This window comes from Onychomys torridus, chromosome 5 (assembly GCF_903995425.1).
Source record: "Onychomys torridus chromosome 5, mOncTor1.1, whole genome shotgun sequence".
Classification (NCBI taxonomy): Eukaryota; Metazoa; Chordata; class Mammalia; order Rodentia; family Cricetidae; genus Onychomys; species Onychomys torridus.
The window spans coordinates 75,455,411-75,479,402 of record NC_050447.1 but is presented as its reverse complement, the minus strand read 5'-3'; the positions used below and the strand labels follow the sequence as shown (position 1 = coordinate 75,479,402).

The 23,992-nt window shown below is 38.1% G+C and overlaps 1 protein-coding gene across 1 annotated transcript in view; it reads right to left on the bottom strand.

The window, feature by feature from the left end:
• Malrd1 (MAM and LDL receptor class A domain containing 1) overlaps positions 1 to 23,992 on the bottom strand; it is a 594,884-nt gene that overhangs the window by 26,044 nt on the left and 544,848 nt on the right. The window contains exons 36-37 of the mRNA XM_036188969.1: positions 4,972 to 5,051; positions 4,790 to 4,883 (exon numbers count right to left, since the gene is read on the bottom strand). Coding sequence (XP_036044862.1) covers positions 4,790 to 4,883; positions 4,972 to 5,051 — 174 coding nt within the window. The remainder of the gene's footprint in view (positions 1 to 4,789; positions 4,884 to 4,971; positions 5,052 to 23,992) is intronic.

Sequence of the window (23,992 nt, the reverse complement as noted above, 5' to 3'; positions counted from 1 at the left end):
TGAACTCACAGCAGCTGTGACTGAAAGGACTAGATCTGTGCATGATCAAGCCAGTCCAAAGCCTAGGATGGGTGAAGGAGGGATTGCCAAAGCAAAGTCCTTCTCTTCACTGGAAAACTGCTGGCCATTGATGATTCCTTGGGTGTTGTCCCTGATAGGCTGCCCATGTCATAGTGGATGGCTCTACACAGTACTTGAACTGACAGCACTGGATTAATTCAATAGATTTTAAAAAGAATACACAAAGTTGTGTAGGAAAAGTGGTACTGCTGTACGAGAGGAGTTGAAAGGAGGGAATTGCGAGGTAGATTTTATTTTAAAGAACACATTATATTCACATATGAAATTTTTAAACAATAAATTTTAAAAATAAGTGCAGAGTTATCAAAGAAGACATCTGAGATGGAACTATGGCTACTCTACACATGTGGCCACATATGCAAGGCACACCTACACACCCATATGAACAGATACACACAGGGCCCACACCCATGTGAACAGATACATACAGTACACACACAAATAGCAATTTCATAAAATAGCAAAAATGTCAAACTAGTTAAAATTATAGAAATTATAAGATCATCTGGCCTAAGTATAAGTACAGTCCTGTCCTCTAGCCAGGAAAGGAGAGCTAGAGCACCTGAGTGAGGGAGGGAGAAAATAAAGGGGGAAGAGATGGAAGGAGAAAAGAAATGAAGGGGAGGGAAGGAGAGTGGGGGAGAAGGAGAGTGGGGGAAGGGAAACACGGAGGGAGGAAGGGGGAAGAGAAGGAGAGGGGAAACGTTGGTAAAGATGTATTTTATTCTGCTCTTTCATCCTAGCTTGTCTGAAATATTTTAAACAAATCATCTTGGGGGTTGGTGGCTCCATTTTCAGATCACCCTTCCTTGTGATCCCCCAGTGGGGGATTGTCTCATCTTCCTAATTTATTTTAATGATAGTTAAGACATACAAGATAAAGTAGGGGTTGTTTGAGGAAAATGCATGAGAGTGGAGATATAGCATGCCGGATGCCTGTTACATCAGTTTTCTTCTGGAAGAGCTTATATGAAATGTGATCATCTGTAGATGGAAGCCATTTTTGTTGCATTTCCTTGAGAAATTTCCCTGAGAAATCTCCAGTAGAGAATGTCCGTGGTTCTTCTGGTTCAATACAGACTGGGTTAAACTAGTTCCTTTATAATTTTATGTGTGTTGGGGTGAGGGAGCCTGTGGTCAGAGGAAAACTGGAAGGAGTCAGTTTTCTCATTTCCCATGTGGCTTCCAGGGATTAAACTCAGGTCATCAGTCTTGGTGGCCAGCTCTTTTCCCTACTGAGCCATGTCACTAGACTAACACTGGTTCCTTTAAGGACTCTGCCCTTCAGTGGGAAAGTAAGACCTTTGTTGGCGTCCAGTGTGGGCTGTTAAGTGGGTGGCTGAGGTCACTAACAAACTGAAAACACTGTCTTGAATGGTTTGGGACCTGGTAGTAAAGTGGACTAAGAACTTTTGGGCTAAATATTAGAAACCAGAAATAGAAAACACCTAGAGAAGGAAGAGAACGGTGAGTTTGGAAAAACAAAACAAAACAAAACAAAACAACACAGAAGGACTTGTTTGAAAGTTCTAGTAGGGAGTGTAGCTAGATATCCTCCAATAGTCTTGATCAGAGAGTAGTCCTGTTACAAGGGAAGGTCATTCTCTTCGACTCAGTGCCCAGCCTCTAGAGGGCTGCACATGGAGCCCAAGTCAGCTGAACTAAGGAAAAATGGAAATCTTTAAACTTCCTGGAAAATATTGTATTAAGCCAAGTAACACACACACAAAAAGACAAACACCATGTCTTCTTTCTCATTTGAGGGTCGTAGCTTCTCATTTTCATGTGTAGTTTATTTATGTGGGCGTTCATGGTGTGTAGGTACCATGAAAACAAAGACTAGAGAGGGGCCCAGGCCCATGATAAAGAGAAAATGAGACTTTCAAAGAGAAGTGGGAAGACAGAGCACACGTGACATGAAAGTAGCAGGTGAAATACTGGGTAAGAAGGGTTTAAGAGAGATTTGGGGTGGGGAAGGAGCTGGGAGAGGGGGTGCGGGCCAACACAATCTAAAGAAACCTCCTACTTTGAAGGTGATTAAAAAAATAAAAGCAGGAAAAGAACCCACCAAAGAGTTGGGAAAGGTCTGTACTCTAGAATGTACACAGTTCACTGTGTCACAAAGAAAGCCACAAACAAAGGAACACAGAGTCAGATACGGTGAATGTGGTCTTCTGTTATATTTGGCAATCTGATTGCTAAATCTTTCATTTCCTCCATCTTCTATTAACTGCCTTCTTTCTCAGCCCACTTCTTAGATCTTGGCCTATCATCACACATTGTGGCCATAACTTTGTGTTCACTTTCAGTGTTTAACAATCAAGTCCTCTTTGAAGCCCATAGCAACCATCATTTCTCCTTTCCTCACAACAGCCTTAATTGACATCTGACCCAGGCTTCTCCTCGGGGGAGGGGAGTGGTGAATTTTGGTGTTTTGAAATACCACCACACTCTTTTGCTCTAGGCAAAAGCAGAAGCTGGGTCTTATGAAACTAACTACCCTATGGAAGGTGGGGAGGTGCTCCCTACTGCATAAGGGGTTATTGTATTATGGTATTTTGGTATTTTGGTGGTGTTGCTTGTTGGTGGATTTTTCTCTGGCTATGGCCTCCATGGTGATAATATTTAGATTCCACCTATGTGCAGAAATGAATTTTTCATGAGTCCTTTTAAATACTAAATACCTCCTAAAAAACAGAGGGAAAATTACAATAAGTTGGATGAGAAAATAGGAGACAGAAAATAGAAGTAGATTTTAACAAAGAATGGAGGTGAGGAGCATAAGAAAAGGGGTGTGTGCAATTGAATGCCAAATAGTGATGAAAGGGAGGGAATAAAAGGCAAAAGCTTGGGGACCCAAGTCACAGTCACAGTACCCATGTAAAATGTGATATTAATCCCTTCATGAAGTGGTTGGAATGTGGAGAGGTAGGCAGTCAAACTTTCCTAAATTGATAAGTTAAGCTCCAGATTTAGTGAAAGAGCCTGTCTTAATAAATTAGGTAGAGAACCATCGAGGAAAATATCCAATGTTTACTTCTGTCATTTACATACATGCACACAACACATGCATGTACATGTGCACTAACCCACATGAATACACACACACACACACACACACACACACACACACACACACACACACGACACAAATAAACAGGTGACTGTCATACTGTAGCATAGGGACACCAAAATTTACTTGCAAATCTGTAGGTAGCCTCAGATTATAGACTGACATAATCAGGAGAAAGTGTGAATTTAGGATTTGCTACATAATATTAACTTGATGTGTCCTGTAGTCAGGTTAGCGTGTCCTACCAATTGTTTCATTAAATACTGATTCAGATGTTCCTGGGAAAGCATTGTTTAGATGTATTGAAAATTTAATGTCAATTGACTTTAAGTAAAGCAATTTACTTTAGGTAAAATAAAGGAATTTTTTTTTTAAACTTACTCACTCACAATGTGGGTGGCTCTCAAAGGCAGAGACTGAACTTTCTCAAGAAGAAAAAGAAATATCCCTTAAGACAACAACTTAGAAAGCCTGCCTGAGTTTCCAGCTTGATTGCTTGTGCTGTGGATTTGGGATTCAAGGTTACACCTTCAACTCAGACTTGGAATTCCAGTTTGTCAGCTTGCTCTACAGATTTCTAGTTTGCTAGGCCATCACCCTACCCCATCACCGCACCCCATTATACACACACACACACACACACACACACACACACACACACACACATACACACAACTGGAGAATCTCAATTCATGTATATATATATATGTGTATTCCTATACACAACCAAGGGTTCACTTAGATTTATGAGTCTGCTTCTTCTTTTATGTTAAAAGCTCTTTTAAATCCAAACTGCTTCTCATTTATATCTGTCTACAAATATTGCCTAGTAATTTTTAAGAACATAGAAAACAATTGAAAAATGCTTCATGAATACAAACCAATTGATGGGAATAGATTTAAAATGTGTTTTTTTGATAATGTACACCATAGTTTTATAACAGATTCCCCTTAATTCATGATGTGAAGGTGAATATTTGCTAACCAATATGATCAGAGTTGGAAACCTGAGAGGATTTCATTAATCAGGACATAGGAATAATTCTTAAAAATGGGCCCTTATCTTGATGAGTTTGTGAAGTCAGCTCCACTTGCTATTTGTGTGATGTGTGATATGTAGCTTATACCAGTGAAGGGAAGAGGTGTCATAGGTTGGAAACTCAAAGCATTCTTAATAGCTCTGTGCATTGTAAGAGGTTCTAAGTTAGTCATGGACCCAGCTTTTTTGGGTCCAGCAGATCTTAGCCTCTGGCCTGTGTACTGCTTTGGGGATGGGAGTATTGGGTTGGTTTATAGATGCCAAGAGGCCAGTCACTCTGTGTAAGCTAGAAAAGGGTCTCCCCTAGAGATCTGAGGCCTTTTCTGGTCACCATCAGGATACAATATAACCAGATCTTTGCAGTCTTGAAGGACATCCTGTTTTCTTTCTTTTGTGCCATCATAAAGGATCCAATGTAAGTAAAAAGTAAACTCTTGATTGGAAAGTAGTTACTGTTTCTACCCAGGAATAGAAGCTGCAAAACATGGAAACATAAACCTACTTGCACATGAGGAAGGGTGAAAGGAAAGCATAAGATATGAAATGTTTTCAGGATTTTTCCTGCTGTTCACGTCAGAGCCAGAAGGATGGCTTACCTCACGGGTCTTCTGTTTGCAAGACAACACAAGATGGCCACTGTGATATGGGCCACAAGGAACCCGAATCCGATACCCAGCAGAGTCCATATATCTGGAATTTCAAACCCATGAAAAAGATAAACATGATTCAAAATAGATTAAAGATCCCAAGCTGTTTCTTCATACATAATGTTACCTACAATTCTGTGTGTACACGAATCCTGCGGTAGAAGGGTTAGACTTGATGTGGCATCGATTTCCTGTCCATCCTTGTCTACACCTGGAAAAGAAAAACCATGTGAGAGTTGAACACAAAACAAAAACAAAAAGGAGAAGACTACTTGAGCAGGACTGATTGTAAGGCCCTCCTCCCCCGAGGACCTCTAACTACTGGACCTTGCCCTCACCCTGCAGAGCAAAAAACTCAATCTCTGGACAGAAATCCCACCAATCTCCACTCTGGAAAGCTCCACCCTAAAAAGTTCCACCCTCTTCCACCCTCTTTCCAAGAAGCCCTATATCCTGTTCGGTTTTCTACTGATGGAGCAGAGGCAGCCAACCTCCTGTTTTTTTCCCCCCACTGCCAATGAATCTCTTGTGTGAGGTTTGTTGTGCAGTGTAACTTTGTGATATTCGTCGGCTTCCAGCTGCCTGGATAACTTTCCATCTGAGCTGCAATGCTTACACTGATGATGGTCAAGACATCTGGAGATAGCAGGAATGTGAGAAAAGTAGCTAAGAAACCAAAATGTTAAGCCAAATTAAAACATTCCATTTTATTGTTTTTGTATAATAAGATTTTGTTGTAACCTATCTCCTTGTGGATTTTCAAAAGTGGATCTTGGCTTCCACATATGTCACTTTTTGTTTGCAAATATTGACTCTTTTTTTTTCCACCCACTAGTATCCATTCTCTTTTTATCTTATTTCTCACTTGCCTCAAATTCAAAAGGTCTTATACTGTGTGTCTGTCTTTATGCGTGTGCGTCTGTACATGAGGATGGGGACCAGTAGACAAACGTGGGTACCCCTATGGTTCCATCCACCTATTTTTTGAGTTGGAGTCTCACACTTGCCTGGAACTTGACAAATAAGCTCAGCTGGATGGCTGGGGGATTCAGGATTCACCTGTCTCTGCCTCCTCAGGGCCAGGTTTCTAAACACATCATCAAGCTCTATTTTTTTTTTTTTAAGATGAACTTGAGGTATTGAACACAGGTCGTTATGTTTGAGAGGTAAACACGTTATCACCCAAGCTCCTCCAGTCTTCATATTTTTGTTAGTGAAGTCACTGAGTTCTTTCATATAATACAGCAATTCAAAGTGTATAGATTAGCATGCATATAAATGAATACAAATATTGTTTCTCATCACAAACAGATGTTTCTTCAATCACTTAGATTTACAATTAATTTAGATTAGTATCATCATTTGTACTTTAACAAAAAAAAATATTCAGATCCTACCAGACTTCTACTTTATTCAGGAATATAAATGATAAAACTGGTCACACTGGAATAGATTATCCTAAGAATATCAGAATCTGGAAACAGATTGCCCTTCTAAGGGACATACTTGTTTGTGACATGGTCTCTCACTATGTAGCACTGGCAGACCTGTTACTCATTATTTAGACCTTGCTGGCCTTGATCTCACAGAGATATACCTGTCTCTGTCTCAAGCATTGGGATAAAGGTCAGTGCCACCATGCCCAAGCAAACATTTTTATTTCTAAGTTATATTTTATGGTACAATGAGTTCCCAAATGAGTGTGAAAGTTAATATCTATGTTCTTATTTAACAGAAATGGTGTGACACAAACCAAGGTGATTTGGACTGGATTTCCTTCAAGTTCACTGTATGTGTTATAAAACAAGTTTAAAATTAACTTTTAAATATGTGTTAAAACCCATGTATCAGAAGCATTGCTTATTGTGTTGGCTAGTTTTATGTCAACTTGGCACAAGCTAGAGTCATTGGAGAAGAGGTAGCCTCAGTTGATAAAATGCCTCCATAAGATCCAACTGTAGGGCATTGATGTAAGGGTCCAGCCCACTGTAAGTGGGGCCACACCTGAGCTGGAAGTCCTTGGCTCTATATGAAAGCAGGTAAGCAAGACAGTATGCAGCACTCCTCCATGACCTCCTTCTCTATATACCTGTCCTGTTTGGGTTCCTGTTCTGACTTCAGTTGATGATGAACAGTGACATGGAAGAGTAAGTCAAGCAAATTCTTTCGCCCCTAGTTTCTGTGGTCATGATGTTTTATACAGCCATTGTAACCCAACTAGAGCACTCTGTAAGCACATGTTTTCTTTTAAATTTGAAAAGTTGCATGTGTGAAAGCAATCTTTCTAAAAATTTTAATTAAATTAAAAAGCCCCATTTACAGGTTCTAGACATTCATTAGAGTTTTCTCCTTTGTTAAGTTACTATTCTTTTAAAAGAAACAATCAAACACAATTTGATAATTTTGAAGTTTCTAAAATTCAGATGAAAATAGATGTATTGAATTTGGAGTATTTAGTTTCTATTCTCATAGTACTTAAGATTGCGAGTCTTTTATGTTTCCTTTTTGGTCCCCATTCAAAAATAGGAGTGCTACATGACAATCTTTCACACATATGTGCTGGTGTGATTTATAGAAACTTTTATATTCTGTCAATTCTGAGTTCATTGAATATTAACTGGGTTCCTTCAGATTTTGAAAGTGCCATACAAAATCTCTACTTTAAGCAGATACTACACATTTGAATATGCTTACTGAGTTAAATTCTGTGGAAAGAGCTGAGAATGCCCCTTTAAAACATAATGGGGGAAAACCAAAGCATATGGAGAGATAGTAGGGATGATTCTCATCAGCTTTCTGAATGTCTGAGTATCAGTTTATCATGTGTCTGTGTTTGTTGTCCATGTACCTATATATTTAGATAGTGATATTTACATAAATCTTGGAGAAGTGAGTGGGGACGGGAGAAAAAAGGAAACACATGTACAGGATTGCAGAAAGAATTCAGGATATTTAATGTGTTCTCATCTTTGTTTCTCAAAGGGAACTTCCTCTATGGAAAACACAGTGTTTGAAATAATTATGGCAATTTGATTCCTAGACTTCTGTAACTTTTCCATGGCAGGGTGGTCCTCTGCTTTTGAACCAGGTTCTGAGGACAGCATCAATACCATGCCAGGATGGTATCTGCCCAGCCTTCCAGCAACAGCACTGAACTAAGTTTTTCTGTTGCCTCTCTGGGAAAACTGCAGTGAGGAAGTGAAAGAAGAGTATTCCCTCTGTTCTAAATACAGCCAGTGGACTCATTTCCGCCAAGCTTACCGTAAATCCCTGTTAAATATCATGAAGGTGTCTTTAAAAGAAAACACTAGTATCACTTTCATCATCATTTTCTATGGGAGTCTTTCTCATTACAGAGTCAGTAAGATTAGAATAATACATGAAAATGAAATAATGTCTAATGCCCCAGGATAAAGACAGTTTGTGAATTTAGCAGTGTACGGGGTGATTATATACTTGTCAGAGGTAAAGGGCTGAGGCATGTGTGAGAGAAACGAGGCAGGGAAAGTGGATGGGCTGTGGGACTGGAACTAGGGTGCTTCTTTATATGGCTGAGCAACAAAGAAGAACCATCCAGACAGGGACAGTCTAGTCGCAGAGATAGAATCTGGGTGTGTGGTCCAGCAGCTTGGCAGGTTTGGGACTGTTGCATAATTGCCTAAGGCTAGAGGCTTGTTCCAAGAGGGAATAGGACAAAGATTCATCACACACCTCGACAATTAAAGACCAAAATGTTCCTCATAGGAAACTATTTAGCCACTTTATGTCTAGGCGAGGCGGAAAGCAAACGTGGTTTTACCTCTTATGAGTTGCCCATGTATTTATGAATGCCATGTGCTATGCTAACCTAATATATATCATTCTAATTTAGAATGCATGGATCTTGACATCTGTCTCTCCCTCTCTCTGTCCGTCCATTCCTTCCTCTGTGCATGTGTGAGTATTTCCCTATTTTTCATGCCAAGAAAAAAAAAAATAGTTCTAAAAAGTTTTAATTGTTAATTATTTTATTTTTAAATGCAGTCATTTTATATCCATTTACTTTGAATAAAGGCACCCATATGAAAAATACATACAGAAATCTGATTTATTTAGTCTTATACATCTGTTTTAACAGTTACTTTGCATATGTATGTATATGTCCTACATTTTAATCTTCTTACAACTCTTAGTGTTCAAACTATGACACACTTACAGAGAGTACTGTAGGTGCTTCCTCCAGATTCATTTCACCAGTCCCCTGACATTAAACTCTCTGTCTTTAGTTTGGTTTGTGTGGAGTGGGACCCATCTGATCTAGAGCAATGCTATGTCTTCCTTACAATGTTACAGGTGACAGCATACAGGTTTCCAGGCAGCAGAGGTGAGTATACAGATAGACAACGACATAGTCTATGCAAGTGCTTGGTCACAAAGGGCTACACTCTGAGGACTACTTATCCTTAAAGACGTTTTTTCTCATCTCTGATGTGAAACAGGAAGCGTATTTGAAACCCTGTTGCAAGCTCAGGGAGTCTCCTTGGTATTGTTTATCTGAGAAGGTCATTCTGAGGATGGGATTGACTAATAGGCAGTCTGAAATCACTGAGAGATGGAGAAAAGGTGTCTCCTTTCAGTTCCAGGTTCAGTTCTCCATGGCTAGGCTTTTGGCTTTGAGTCAATAAATTTCTTTATCATTTTGACTACTATGATCGAAGATTTACTTTTTAATTATTATTTATGTATGTGTTCTGAACCCACAGAGGCCAGAAGAGGGCACTGAGTTCTCTGGAGCTGGAGTCATGACCATTGTGATCCAACCTCTGTCCTCTGGGAAAGGGCAGTAGCAGTATGCATTTTTAATATATTGCTAATTAGATCTATGATTTTGCATTGTGGCAGGCAGGCTTGTTTGCTTTTATTAAGTGTTTTTATACTAACAAGTTAGATCTATTAAATGCACACTTGTCACTTTGGCTAGGAGGATCCAGAACCATTCCACATTTATAGTCCACAATTAGCATATTACAAACTAGGACGTATTTCTCCATTTCATCCTTCATAAAATGAAAGCATGGAGAAACTGAGTTTTAAATCCCTAAGGAAAGCATGCTAAAAACTTTCCACTGTAGCTTCTCAGACTGTCCTGTTTTTGCCACACATGCTTTCTTCCCATAGTCTTTTTCAAGTTAAAATATAGATTGTAGTTGATATAGTAGTGTTTGGTACTGTACTTTGTATTTGTTAGAAAATCATGATTAGGAGAAATTTCTGATTTGGATGGTCTGAACATGACCATTAGTCACATTAAACCTTACCTGGAACATCTGAAAATACAGGAATAAAGGAAAGTGTGGGGCTGGGAAGATGAGGACATAGAGGACCCCTGGACACCAAGTGAAAATCTGTTTTCTAGCTGCGTGGCTTTATGAAACCCAGACACATCAAGCTCATTTATAAAAAGCCATAATGAGCACTTATAGAATTTGTTGGTGAATTATACACAGAAAAGACATATGAAAGTCTGCTGTTGCATACTTCACCAAGCTGGGGCATATGTGGTACTGGCTTTTTCATATTCATCCTAGTCATGACTCTTCTCCACTGGACTACTATTCCTTGTCCTAACAGTCTGGTCTTTAAGAAAGTTTGACAAGCGTTGACTCTAATCCCTTCAGGGACATTTAATGAAGATGGAAGAGACTAAAGCTGCTATCACATTTTCTTATTGCAAACACTATGACATAGTAACAAACGTTAAGATTATTGATGCAGGTACACAGGCAAGGAAGAAAGGCAGGTGTTGGATGTATTTCTACACACTACACTGCAAATTCTCCTGCAGAGACAATGGAGAAATCTGGAGGGTTTTTCTCAAGGTGTTTCCTGGGTGATGGGCTGGGTCTGTATCAAGAAAATGGGTGTAGGAAAATAGAGCTAATTGCTTAGCAAGGCACCTTAGCACCATGGATGAATTTACTGTAATATAAAATGAGAAAGCAGGAGGGACCACTGAATAATCTCAGAGCCACAGAATGCTGCAACTGCACAGTGAATTCCAGTGATTAATTTGCTTGGACTAATTTCCCCCATGACTAATTAGCTCTAGCATGTTTTCCAAAATGTATAAGTATTAGGCAGAGCCCACCTGAAAGAAAAAGATAAACATCCTCTTGCATTCATGCATATGGGTCTGTTTTCTTAGACAAAGAGGAGAAAGGGAGAAGTGAAGTCTACTTAGGTTCTTTTGGCTGCAGCCAACACCCTAATCTTTCTTAAATTGTGGTAGGTCGTCTGCTGTTAGCAGGCTTTGACTGAGGTATCACTGGAATAACTCATCTCTGGGTGTGCTTGACAACACCCATTCATTACTTTCCCACACCTGGAACACAAACTCATCTTGTCCTTCTTGTCATTTGTGTACACACCCCAGCTATTTGTTACAGGGCCAGGACAAATAAGGAGCAGCTACACACTTACTAAGCTTACGTTCATGGACTAACACAGTGGGACTCAGCAGAATATTTGCTCTGGCTGTTTAAATGAATTAAATTGTTGTTTCAAGCAATACAATCAAGTTTAGCTTACTTATATTTGTTGTAATAGATTTGAAGAAAGCAAAGGGAGTTCAGAGGCAAGGTTACCTCATAAAATGTTGTTACCTGAATATTCAAATTTAGAAGATGGTGTGTATAACAATGAGGTGTCATCCAATACTTGCCATAGATCCAGGAAAACTGAGAACACATTTATTTGTGTGATTTCTAATAAATATGAATTAAAACGAATCTTCAACTTACTTTAAAATGTCACATCCCCTCAGGAAAAAAATAAATAAGAGTTCTATGTTTTAAAAAATTGGGGCTGGGAAGACAGTCTGAGTTGTTAATGTGCTTGCTGCAGAAACATGAAGACTGGTGGTATTGTGTTACCCGAAATATTGTGTACCCTAATAAACTTATCTGGGGTCAGAGACAGAACAGCCACAATATTAAACATGAGTACAGGCAGTGGTAGCACACACCTTTAATCCTAGCATTCCAGAGGCAGAAATCCATCTGTTTAGGGATACAGCCAAGCATGGTGACTCTCACCGTTAATCCCAGAAAGTGAGCCTTTAATCCAAGAGAGTGGTGGTACAAAGCAGAAAGGTATATAAGGCGTGAAGACCAGGCACTAAAAGCATTTTGGCTGGCTAATCTTTTAGGCTTTGGAGCAACAATTCAGCTGAGATCTCAGGACTGAGATGCTTCTAGTCTGAGGAAACAGGATCAGCTGAGGAACTGGAGAGATGAGGTAGCTGTGGCTTGTTCTGCTTCTCTGATCTTCCAGCATTCACCCCCATACCTGGCTTCAGGTTTGAATTTATTAGTAAGACCTTCTAAGATTCCAGCTACAGAGTTCAATTCCCAGCACCCCTGTAAAAAGCCAGACATGCTGGTGCCTACCTGTAATCCCAGCACTGTGGAGGCAGAGCCAAGCGAATTCCTGGGGCTAGTGAGAGACCCAGTCTCACAATGAAAGGTTCCTGTGTAATACATGAGGTTTACCTCTGGCCTACACATGTACACATCCATACGCATGTACATGCACTTGAACACTGTACAGACACATGAACATGTACACACATCTGCCCTCCCACAGTCACACATACACACATGAGACTTTAAAGTTGAAAAAAAAAAAAAAACCATGACAAATTCTCATATGTGCCCTTCAATTTCACTGCAGTCACCACACCTAATCACTTTCACCTCCTAAATCACCTGTGTCCTTCAGCCCCATTGCATTCCTGTTCTTGGGCCTGGTTAAAGGCCCCTGTCACTTTGGTGTAGGAACAGGTCCCAACTGGCTTTCTGGTCTCCAGACTAATGTCACATTACATGATTTCTCTGACTTTAAACCTTCACTGTGTCCAGTGCTTGTAGAGTGTTGCCAGGCAAGATGGCTCCATGCACAAAGCCTTTCCTGAAATGGGCTGCACAGCACTGATCTCAGTTTTATTTGGGCTCATAGCCACCTTACACTTGTTCAATGTCCATTCATTGAGAGATACTCTTTCATACTCTAGGACTTTGCTTAACCTCTACTGTCAATGGCTAGAAGATGGCCTCATTTCTTTATCTACCTAGGTAGCTAGCATTTGTTCTCTTAAGGCCCAAGACCAATTGTCATTTACCTCTGGAGACTTTCTTTCGTGTCCTAGCTTGACTTGTACATTCCAAGTTTGGTACCATAGTGTCATGAGAGCACTTAATCACACAGTACTCCAATGGTCAGTTTCCTATTGCCATTTTCCAAATTAAATTTATTGAAGGAAAGGCCTATATGTATTCACTCTTACAGGATCTAACTAGTACCATTCTGTGTGTAAATGTTTGCTGAAAATATTCATTTCTATCACCATAATAGCAGTTAATATCTGCTATTAGAGTCATCAAAAGACTTCTCTTTTGTGCATACATAATCTCCTTTAACCTTTAGAACTCCCATTTACAACATTAGCATGCATTAGAGTCGACTGAGATACTGGCCCAAGCACTCATTGATGAGTCCAGCTCTCAGTGTCAGAGCCAGTAGTCCAAAAGTGGCACCTAATAGTTTCTCAGGCAGTTTGGACTCTTCTGTTCTGAAGGCTCAATTTGGTGAACCCCTTTCTGACACCAATCTTTGAGGTAAAAACTAACCATTCCTAATTTAGAGAAGAAATCAAACAGAGAGCATTGGCTTTTTATGCAGTGAGTTCAGGTTCTTTAAGCAACTTGAATTTTTGTCCTCATATCGCATTAAATATTAATGAAAAATTAATTTCTGCTTCCTCATAAAACATTATTTAAATATTATTAGATTCTCTCCTTAGGTGATGATAATTCAAAGATGTAAAATATGTGTTCCTGTGTGGCTTGTATTACAACTTTAACTTGAATTCTGCGTCAGGCTGCATAGCATTTCATAGGTAAGCAGGAAGTGTGTTCATAAGTTATTTCAAATCATTATAGTAAAGAAAGAACCTTAATTACTTCTAAGTAGAGAGAAGAGAAAAATGTTCTTCTGTTTCCTATGTTCAAATAGTTGTGTTGTGAGCTGGTATTGTTGAAGTAATAATATAAAGTATTTTTAGTTAAAAATAATCCTGAAGTTGATGTTTTACACTTTGTTTCCCATGCTTTCTTTTGCTGTTATGGAGCAGTAAGTACCTAGTGCTTTATGGGAAACAAACAAACAAACAAAAAAACAAAAAGCAAAATGAAGGAAAGAAGAAATAGCAATACAACTAAATAATTAACTAACTGGACAATTGGGAAATGGACTAATGGTAGACACTAGACTCTTTTAATACTGAATAAGGTGAAGATATTCTAATATGAAAGAATTTGTGAATATTATTTTTTTTTTAATTTTTCTTCTCTCCATGAAGTCCAAAAAGAATTTTTCTTGAAAACACACATCTTGAATGCTTAATTCCAGCAAGGCCTTTTATTCATACTTTCTGTCCTACACACTAAAATATGTGTTCATGTTTCACATGAACACACAAACACAATATGCAGAAGTTAAAATTAAAGAATGAGCCATGAGCTGCTTTTTCTGGAAGGAGTTTTTACTAGCTGCATTACAAAGCCTGGGCTAAGAACTGTAGGAGTCTCCAGCTTGCTCTGTCCTTTGGTAAAGAAAGGGAAGTTTTACTTGTAAAACCTGAATACTTTCCATGGCTGTATACCAAACTGAGGAAGAATTTCAGGCTCAACACTGCTTTTTTGAGAAATTACTGAGCACTTTCTGTTTATTATTATTATTTTTGACACTTTATTTTTATAGTATTTTTATTTTATAATTAACTTAATTTCACATATCAGCCATGGATTCCCCCGTCTTCCCTCCTCCCACTCCCAGCCCTCCACCTCATTTAATTTTTTTCCTTTTACATACCAACCCCAGTTCCTCCACCTCCCCTCCATACTATCTCCCATTCACTCCTCAGTGAATTCAGGCCTCCCTTGGGTAGTCAACAAAGTATGGCATGCCAAGCCTTGGTATAAGTTCCAGGCCACCTAATCAGCAGATTATGTTCTTTATGGCCTCCAAACTCACACAGGATATCAACGATGCCATGCATGACACATAATTATCTTATTCTTGTCTCATATGTCTCCTGTGACAGGTGCACTATATCCAGATCTTGAGATGTTTTCACTTCCATGTAATTATCATTTTGACACAAATCCTAATCTCTGAGAAAGGCCTTAATCAAGGGATACAGATGCAATCCCTTCCATTGTCTTTCCCCTAGTTTCTAGTAATCTCCTTAACCCCATTATTTTTTCTTTCTTACATTTGTTCATATACTATATATGAACATATGACTTTATTATATATATATGTATATATACATACATATATATATAATACAAATATTTACACATTATATGCACACACACACACCTATGTTTAATTTATACTGAAATGTATGAACAGAAATCTGAAGACCTGACTGGAGTGAATGATTTTACAGAGATAATACAATTTGTGGCAGTAATTAGAGCAGAATATACACAGAGTGGTTTCATGACAACTGTGGTACTGAACGAGGCTTAGACATGTTTCAAATCAGGCATCTTGGCCACTCAAAGTCTCAGATGTGTAAAAGTTCCATATTAAATATGTTGGCTTTCAACATGTGTGCTTCCTGCACTTGTGGATTCAACAATATTCAGACAGAAAATATTTGGGAGAAAAAATCCATCTGAGCTTACATAGTTACTTTTGTCATTATTTCCTAAACAATATAGTATGATAATCATTTGTGTGGTAAATACATTGTCCCAAGTATTTTTAGTGATATAGAGATGGTTTAAGATTCATAGCCAATATACACAGTATATATGCAAATACTAAATCATTTTATATAAGAGGCTTATATAAGAACATTTACAGAGTTTGCAATATACACAGGGTCCTAGAATCAATCTGTGGATATTGAAGGCTGCTAGCACAGTGAAAAAATCTACAACTAAGGACAAATGAAAAAACATGTACATCACACTTCTATTGAAGGGTGTACAGAATATGGTCAAATATATATTCTGTGTATGTATCTATACAAACACATATCATTCACAGGGTGGTACTTCCATTTTTTATGTGTCGTCCATGGTCAGATTTTAACTGATGACCTCTTGAACTTCATGTGATTAGATAAAGGAAAGAATAACTGTCTTTAATATGCAGTAACTGGAAAAAGATCACTGTTGATAACCATGTGAAGTTAGCACATAGATTGGGGTCTCTGGGATAAGATTATAATGCTAGGGTAATGATGGAAGGAGAATTTTGTTTTCTGAAGCTCTTATAAACTTTAAGGACAATAGGTCATTTGATTCTTTGCTGGAAATACTCTAAGTGATGAAGGTGGGAAAGAAGATTTAAAAAAAAAAAGAAAAAAAACAGAGACAGAAAAAGCAATGGGACTCATGTTACAAACAGACTTTGTCATCATGTCACCTTCAGTTTGTGCAGTTTCTGTCTTGGTGAGCCCTGATAATGATCTTACCACATCTCATATACAGAAAAACAAGTACTTCCTGTTCAACTAAAACTGCACGTACTTGTATTTCCTGAGGGTTTTGCAACTTTTGTCATGAAGCAGATTCAAATTCCTAGGCAATGACAACTGATATTTAGTAAATATTGCTTTTGCTTGTATTGCTAAATATTTAACTATTTTTACAGCATGTTATGTTTGTGTATTTATAACATACAAGCATACTGCTGTAAATGGTGAAATATATTTGCGTTTTTTCACACATTTGATTACTTGCATATTTATATCAATGTGAGATTTTTTAAAGCTTACATTGGATAATTCAAATGGTTATCAGAATGTGAATGTATGTCCCATAATGTACTACAATATCTTTTAAAATCACCGTCTATCTGCTTGCATCAGTCACTGGATGAGGGTTCTATCATGACAGTTAGGGTGTTCAGCCATCCAGTCACAGGAGTATGTCAGTGGAGGCACTCTCTCGACCATTGCCAGAAGGCTGGGGGCGGCAGGAGGGAGGACAGGGGAATCTGTGGCTGATATGTAAAATTAAATTAATTATGAAATAAAAATATTTTTAAAATTGTTGTGATGTTTTGAAATAAAGATTTTATAGTTATGTATTCAGAAATATTTTGGATGACCTAAGGCTGTTTGTTCCCTGAGTGTTGGAATAGAAGCACAAATAACAACTCCCCCGAGCTCATGAAATTTACATTTTACTGAAGGGAATATGGGTATGGGTAAGAGCATACAATGAACAAATACGTAAGTGAATATGTATTGACAGAATCAGGACACAACTAAACACTGGACGAGAGACCTTGGGTGTAGAGTAGATGACACTTTCAATGTTTTTCAAGATTTATTAATTTAAAGTTTTTTTTCATGAGTATTGGTGTTTTTCCTGTATGTACTCCTGTATGTATGTGTGTTCAGTGCCCTTAGAGGTCAGAAGAGGGTATCCGATACACATCAACTGGAGTTACCTGCTGTGGGATGTTCTGTATACTGTGACTGTATTGTCCTGACTGGCTTATAAATAAAATGCTGATTGGCCAGTAGCCAGGCAGGAAGCATAGGTGAAATAAGCAAACAAGGAGAATTCTGGGAAAGAGAAACAGAACTGAGGAGGAGATGCTAGCCCACCATCCAGGAAGCAGCATCTAATGGCACACAGGTAAAGCCACGGAAAATGTGGTGACATATAGATTAACAGAAATGGGCTGAGTTTAAGTGTAAGAGCTAGTCAATAGTTAGACGGAAGTAATGGCCAAGCAATTTTAATTAATATAAGTTTCTGAGTGATTATCTTATAAGCAGCTGCAGGGTCAATAGGGCTGGGCAGGACTGGAAAAAACTTCAGCTACAGTTACCAGTTCTCATCTGGGTTATGGGAATCAAACCCACCCAGGTCTGTAAGAGAAGTAAATGTTCTTAACCACTGAGTGGTCTCTCCAGGCACATTTTCAAGAAGTTTTAGCATTAAATGGAGACGGATCTGCACAGGACCAGCTCAGAAAGTGGGTTAAGTGTGGAAGTGGGGGCTACCTTGTCTCTTTAAGGAGCTGGCTTCAAGAACATGTTTTTAATTCAGTAGGGAGGCTGGTTCCTAACAGACAAAATCAGCACAAAAGTAATCCTTGGGAAAAGATGAATGGGTCCCAGAGCCCCTGGTGGACAGGGTCTTTTCAGAAAGATGATGTGGAACATGACAGATGATGGCTGGTATGTAGGTTTCCTGATAGAACTATTTGGCAGTTCTCTGGTAATGAATATCTTAGGGGAATTTGAAGAAAAGTGATTGGCAGAAGTGGCCTGTGGGGCAGGAGGCATGCCCAGTGTGATAAAAGCATAGGGATAATTTCTGACTCTTAGGCAAGAATAAAACTAGAAATGTGAATGTATGTGTAAGGTTACTACATGAATGTGTGTATGTGAGGTTACCACGTCAATGCGTGTGTAAGGTTACCACTCTGTGGGTAGCATTTTTTACTTCTCATATTTTATTAGAGCATTACATGACTATGGTTAAACATATGCAACTTGCACTACAAGTGAAGCTCTAAAGATAGGTGGTAAAAATATCTTCAACTGTTTGTTGTGGTGTAAACTTGGAACTTGTTAGATCACAAAAGATGATCTCAAACCCCTAATCACCCTGCTTCCCCTTCTCAAATGCTTAGATAATAGGCATGAGACACCATAGTTGGATACTGAACCTCTATTTTTAAGTAAGTAATATGTATAATTTTTATTTATTTTACTGCTATAGATAAATTTTTCTATATTTCACAGCCAGCACCTTCTTACTGCCCCCCAACAGCTGCCTTCTCCATTTCCATGTGTCCAAATTCATACTGAGCTACACACACACACACACACACACACACACACACACACACACTCACAAACATACACACAATTACTACATGAAGTCTTATTCAGTACCAAGCCAATAACACATACATATTAATATTTGCTTATTTTCAATTTTCTGGAGTTAATTACCCAATTTATATTAGCTTCTTAGTTGCTTAGTTGTCTAATTTTGGAGCTTGCCAACAAATCCTGATTGCAATGTTCTAGCATAGGAAAATGTCAAGTAAACTAATAGTATTCTTTTTCCTTTGGGCAGAGAAACTCCCAAAGAATTTTAGAAAAGGATTTCCATTGCGCCTTTCCCTGAATGCCTCCCTGGAATGGCTCTTCAAGAACTTGGAGGGCTTCTGTCTAAGGTCAGCCTAGCATCCCTGACTCCATTTCTTCCTCTGCCTTAGTTCCCTCCTGATTTTGTTACTCTACAGCATGCATGAGAGGTTACCATGTTCATGGTCAGTTTTAAGTTTGTGTGGCTTTGAAAATCAGGTTCAAAACTTGTACATCTAATGTTATCCACCATATTCTCATTTCTACTTCTCCCTGTTCTCTTTCAGCTTCTGTACATCTCCATTCTAGTCTAGCTTCCAGAGATTCTCTGATCGCTCACACTGTATTTTCTGTAAGAAATGGTTATATCACAGATGCCCTCAAGGAATAGGAATAGAAGAGGGCAAGGGAATGCACATACTGTTAAGGCAAAGGATGTACTCTCAGAGGAAGGAAGGGAAACCAGTCAGAGTGAGTAAGGGCAGGGAAAGAGAGTAGGGAAGGAACCTAATTCCAGGACATCAGCCAGTAAACCTAGGATGGGTAGGAAAAATTGTCTCACTGATATAAAGGGAGTAAATACAAGTAGTTGTATTACTATGGTGTGTCTCTTTATTAACCAAGACCATTGATTACTGGTGTTTCCTTAAATTTAAATGCTTAATGACACATAAATAATGTTAATTTAAAATAACTCTTGTAAAAAAATTATGAAGAAAGTACAAAAAGAAGCTTCCTAATGTTTGGCAGACAGCATAGTCTTGTATCATTGTTTTGTTTATTTGTTTTATTTTTAAAAATCAGTATATAAACTTTAGCTACTTTGGAGATTTTAGGTATTAGTCTTGATGTGTTTCTGAATTTTTCTAAAAAATAGTAAAATACTAATTTTTAATACAATAAGAACATAGGAGTCTTTAAAACAATTGCATGAACTGAATTTTTTCCCTCACTTAGCTGTGAAGAAGTCAAATATAATTGCTCATCCTTCAAGTACCTCAGTTTCTTCATATATTAAACACACAGAGATAAAAGCAGCAGTGTTATGGTGATATTGCAAGTATCCACTCATGAAATACCTGTAGGTGCTTAGAATGATACAGGTGTATTGTTAGCTTCCTATTATGATCAATTATTATTATCATATATATTTAATAAGCTCCTAACTTATTCAATGTATAGTGCTTATTATTAGACTTCTCATACCTAAAATGACTGACATTTTTATTTTTTAAAAAAAAAAGTGTTTCAGATAACTGGTAGAGTAAACGTTAACAGAGTGAAATAGACAGGGAAAAAAAGCCGCGTCCTAAAATAACCTTGATGGCTGAATATCAAAGGGTGGAAAAAACATAGACTAGTGACTTGGTTGTGGCAGGTCAGTAGACAGGCAGCTTTACACTTTGCCAGTAAAAATATTCACAAGATAACAAACCATTTGCCTTCCAAAGTAAATCACTGGCTCCATTGATTCTTCATTTCTTTCTTTTAAAAAAGACCCTGATTGTTTTCAATGGCTTTGTCCTGGAGACTCAAATGCAGTAATCAGAATGTTATTAGAGGCACACCACCAAGAATACCACAGAGTGATTTTTCACTATGGCTGACATCATAGTAAAAAGTAAATTATAGGAAATTAGAGTGTATGACAAGTATCCGGTTGGTAAATTGTAATAAAAATGCAAGCTGAATATGTCTTTATATGAGTTTCTAGTCCAATTCTCTGTCCCCATCTTCCCTCAATATATGTAAGAAAGTTCAGGATCAGGGAGAAGAATGAACTGGGGAGAAATGATTCAACTTGAGTAGCGCCTGTTGTTTATCGTTACCATCAAGTACATCACACACTGTATGCCTCCATGGAATGTAAATGGAGGACAATCTCAGTGGCCCTTTCTGCCTGTTACTGCAACTCATTGTGTCCTTACTTCTCTGTTATTTCTGCCAGCAAAATCTGTCAAGTTCTGCTGTGAGCTGATAAGGAAATCAACAAAATAGTCAAAATATCCTTGTTAATTGGCCCTGTGTATATTCAGTATTATTATTATGATTATATGATTCTCAAAACTGTCTTTTTTTCCCCATATGAAGTTGAGTATTGTTCTTTCAAGGTCTGTAAAGAATAGTGTAGGAATTGCATTGAATAGGTAGATTGCTTTTGGTAAGATGGCCATTTTTACTGTGTTAATCCTACTGATCCATGAGCATGGGAGGTTTTTCCATCTACTGATATCTTCTCCAATTTCTTTATTCAAAGACTTCTTGTTCTTGTCATATATGCCTGACACTTGCTTGGTTAGAGTTACACCAAGATATTTTATATTATTTGAGGCTATTGTAAAGGGTGTTGATTCTCCGATTTCTTTCTCAGTCTGTTTATCACTTATATATAGGAGGGATACTGATTTTTTTTTTTTTTTTAGTTAATCTTGTATCTAGTCAATTAACTATAGGTGTTTATTAGCCATAGGAATTCCCTGGTATGGTTTTTGGGGTTGCTTATGTGTACTATCATATCACCTTAGGCATTCTGCATATATGTCTAACAGTGGAAACAGGGCTGTGTCTAACTCTTCCACTGGTTTTTTGGGACCCTTCTCCTCATACTGGGTCACCTTGCCCAGCCTTAATACATAGGGAGGTGCTTAGTCTTACTGCAACTTGATATGTCATGTTTTGTTGACACTCATGGGAGACCTGCCCTTTCCTAAACAGAAATGGGAGAGGAGTGGATTGGGGGTGGGAACCAAAGTGGGTGGGGGGAGGGACTGGCAGGAGAGGAGGGAAGAAACTGTGACTGAGATGTAAAATAAATAAATAAATAAATAAATAAATAAATAAATAAATAAATAAAATGAAACCAAAACAGCAAAAACGAAACAAAACAAGAAAGATTAATCACACATCCAATAAAGAACTAATATCCAAAATATATAAAGAGCTCAAGAAACTATATCAAAAAAATTAAATAACCCAATTAAAATAAGGAGTACATATATAAACAGAGAATTTTCAATAGAGGAAACTCAAATAATGGAGATTCACTTAAAGAAATATTCAACATCATTAGCCATCAGGAAATGCAAATCAAAACTACTTTGAGATTTCTTCTTACACCTGTCAGAATGGCTAAGATCAGTAATACCAGTGACAGCTCATGCTGGTGAGGATGTGGAGTAAGAGGAACACTCACCCATTGCTGTTGGGAGTGCGAATTGTAGTCACTAGGGAAAACACTGCCAAACCATGTGCATTGATGCTCTATTCATAATAGCTAGAAATCAGAAACAACCTAGATAGATGTCCCTCAACAGAACAGATTTAAAAATGTTTTATGTTTACACAACAGAGTATTTGTCAGCTGTTAAGAAAATGACATGATTTCCAGAATCAGGTGTTGTCCTGTTGAGTGGGCTGTAAGGCCAATTAGACAGCTGTTTGTTAACTGCCATAGCCAGAGTGTTGCTTTTGGACTTTGGGGGCCCTTTTGCCAATGGTGCTCTTTGTTGTGGATTTTGTCACCACAGCCAGGTGTGACCACTGGTTGCTTCTGTTTTTTTCCTCTTAAATGTAGCTCAGCAACTTTCACAGATTTAGTTTGAAAACAGATTTTCATGTCTGTGAGTCTTTAAAACTTCTCTTTTGATTTGAATGCATTTTGTGATTAATTGAAATATATTACTAGAGAAGAAAGACTGAGTCCTTTTGTCAAATGGTGTGCGTGCTTGTAGGGTGGGCTGCAATTTCTCTATTCTTCACTAAATCCAGCTATCGTCAGTCATCACAAGATTCTGAAGGCAGCAGGAGGGGCAAGAAGCTGAAGCAGCATGTAAATATTCACGAATCCAGTCCTAGCACAGGCTACTATGTCTCTGACATTTCTTTAAGATTCTTTTGGTAATCACTTTGGATCCCACTCCATGCCTGGTGATTGTCATCTTCACATTGTCTAGTACTGTCTTCTTCTCAGCACAGGGAGGTTCTTTGGGGAACTTAGTTTCCTAACTAGTTTTTACATTAAAAGATAGACATTTTAAATTTCAGCTGAAAGTTAATTTCTTTGCAACTGAGCCTAAGTAAAAGCAAACAAAGTAGCCATGCATCATGCCAAAATTTTTTCTGTTTCAAAATTAGGTGAGAAGAAAATGCATAACTCAGTGTAACTTTCCTCCTGGGTTGAGAGTTCACTGAAGAAATGTGGATAATGACATTGGTCCCAGTCAAAGCCAATCTTTATATCCATTTCTATGAGTGCATAACTTGTACATTAGTGAGGTGCTGACAAAATAAAATGGGCCTTCACTCACTCATGGGTTTGAAAAAATGACTGTGGTTGATTAAATATGTTCTCCATATATCTTGTTCATAAAATGCACTAAAAACTCACACTTTAGAAAAAAATCTTCTCCCTTTTCTTAATCTTAGATTAGCCTTTTATCTATCAGATGTTCCTGTTCCCAGTGGATGGAGCTTGCCAGAGAAGTGTTGGTCCTGCCAGGAAGATGGCAGTGCATTTAAGAGGTGATAAATCACTTTGTCACTTCAAGAACATCACAAATACATTTGATCCAACAGAAGACAATATCGTGGTACATAGACATGGCTGAGTACTTTGTGTTTTGAAAGTATAAGAAGGCACTCATTAATGATAACCCTGCTCATTGGTAACACATGGCCTGATTACAAACAAACACTTGTGATTATAGCTTCACTTCGTTACTCATGTGGATGATACTCTAGTGTTGTTTCTCAGTTGCAAAGATCTTGCCAGATTATCTTTTTATCATTAAGTACCAACATCTCCATCAAGGATTCAAAATATATAGAATAGGGGGAAAATGAACTACTGATGAAAAGCAACCCTTAAAGCAACTCCACAAGTATCAAAAATGAATGAATAGCTTCCTGAGTATATACTGACTTGAGTTTAGTTTTCCTCTAGGAATACACACAGATACATATACAATCATAGGGGTAGT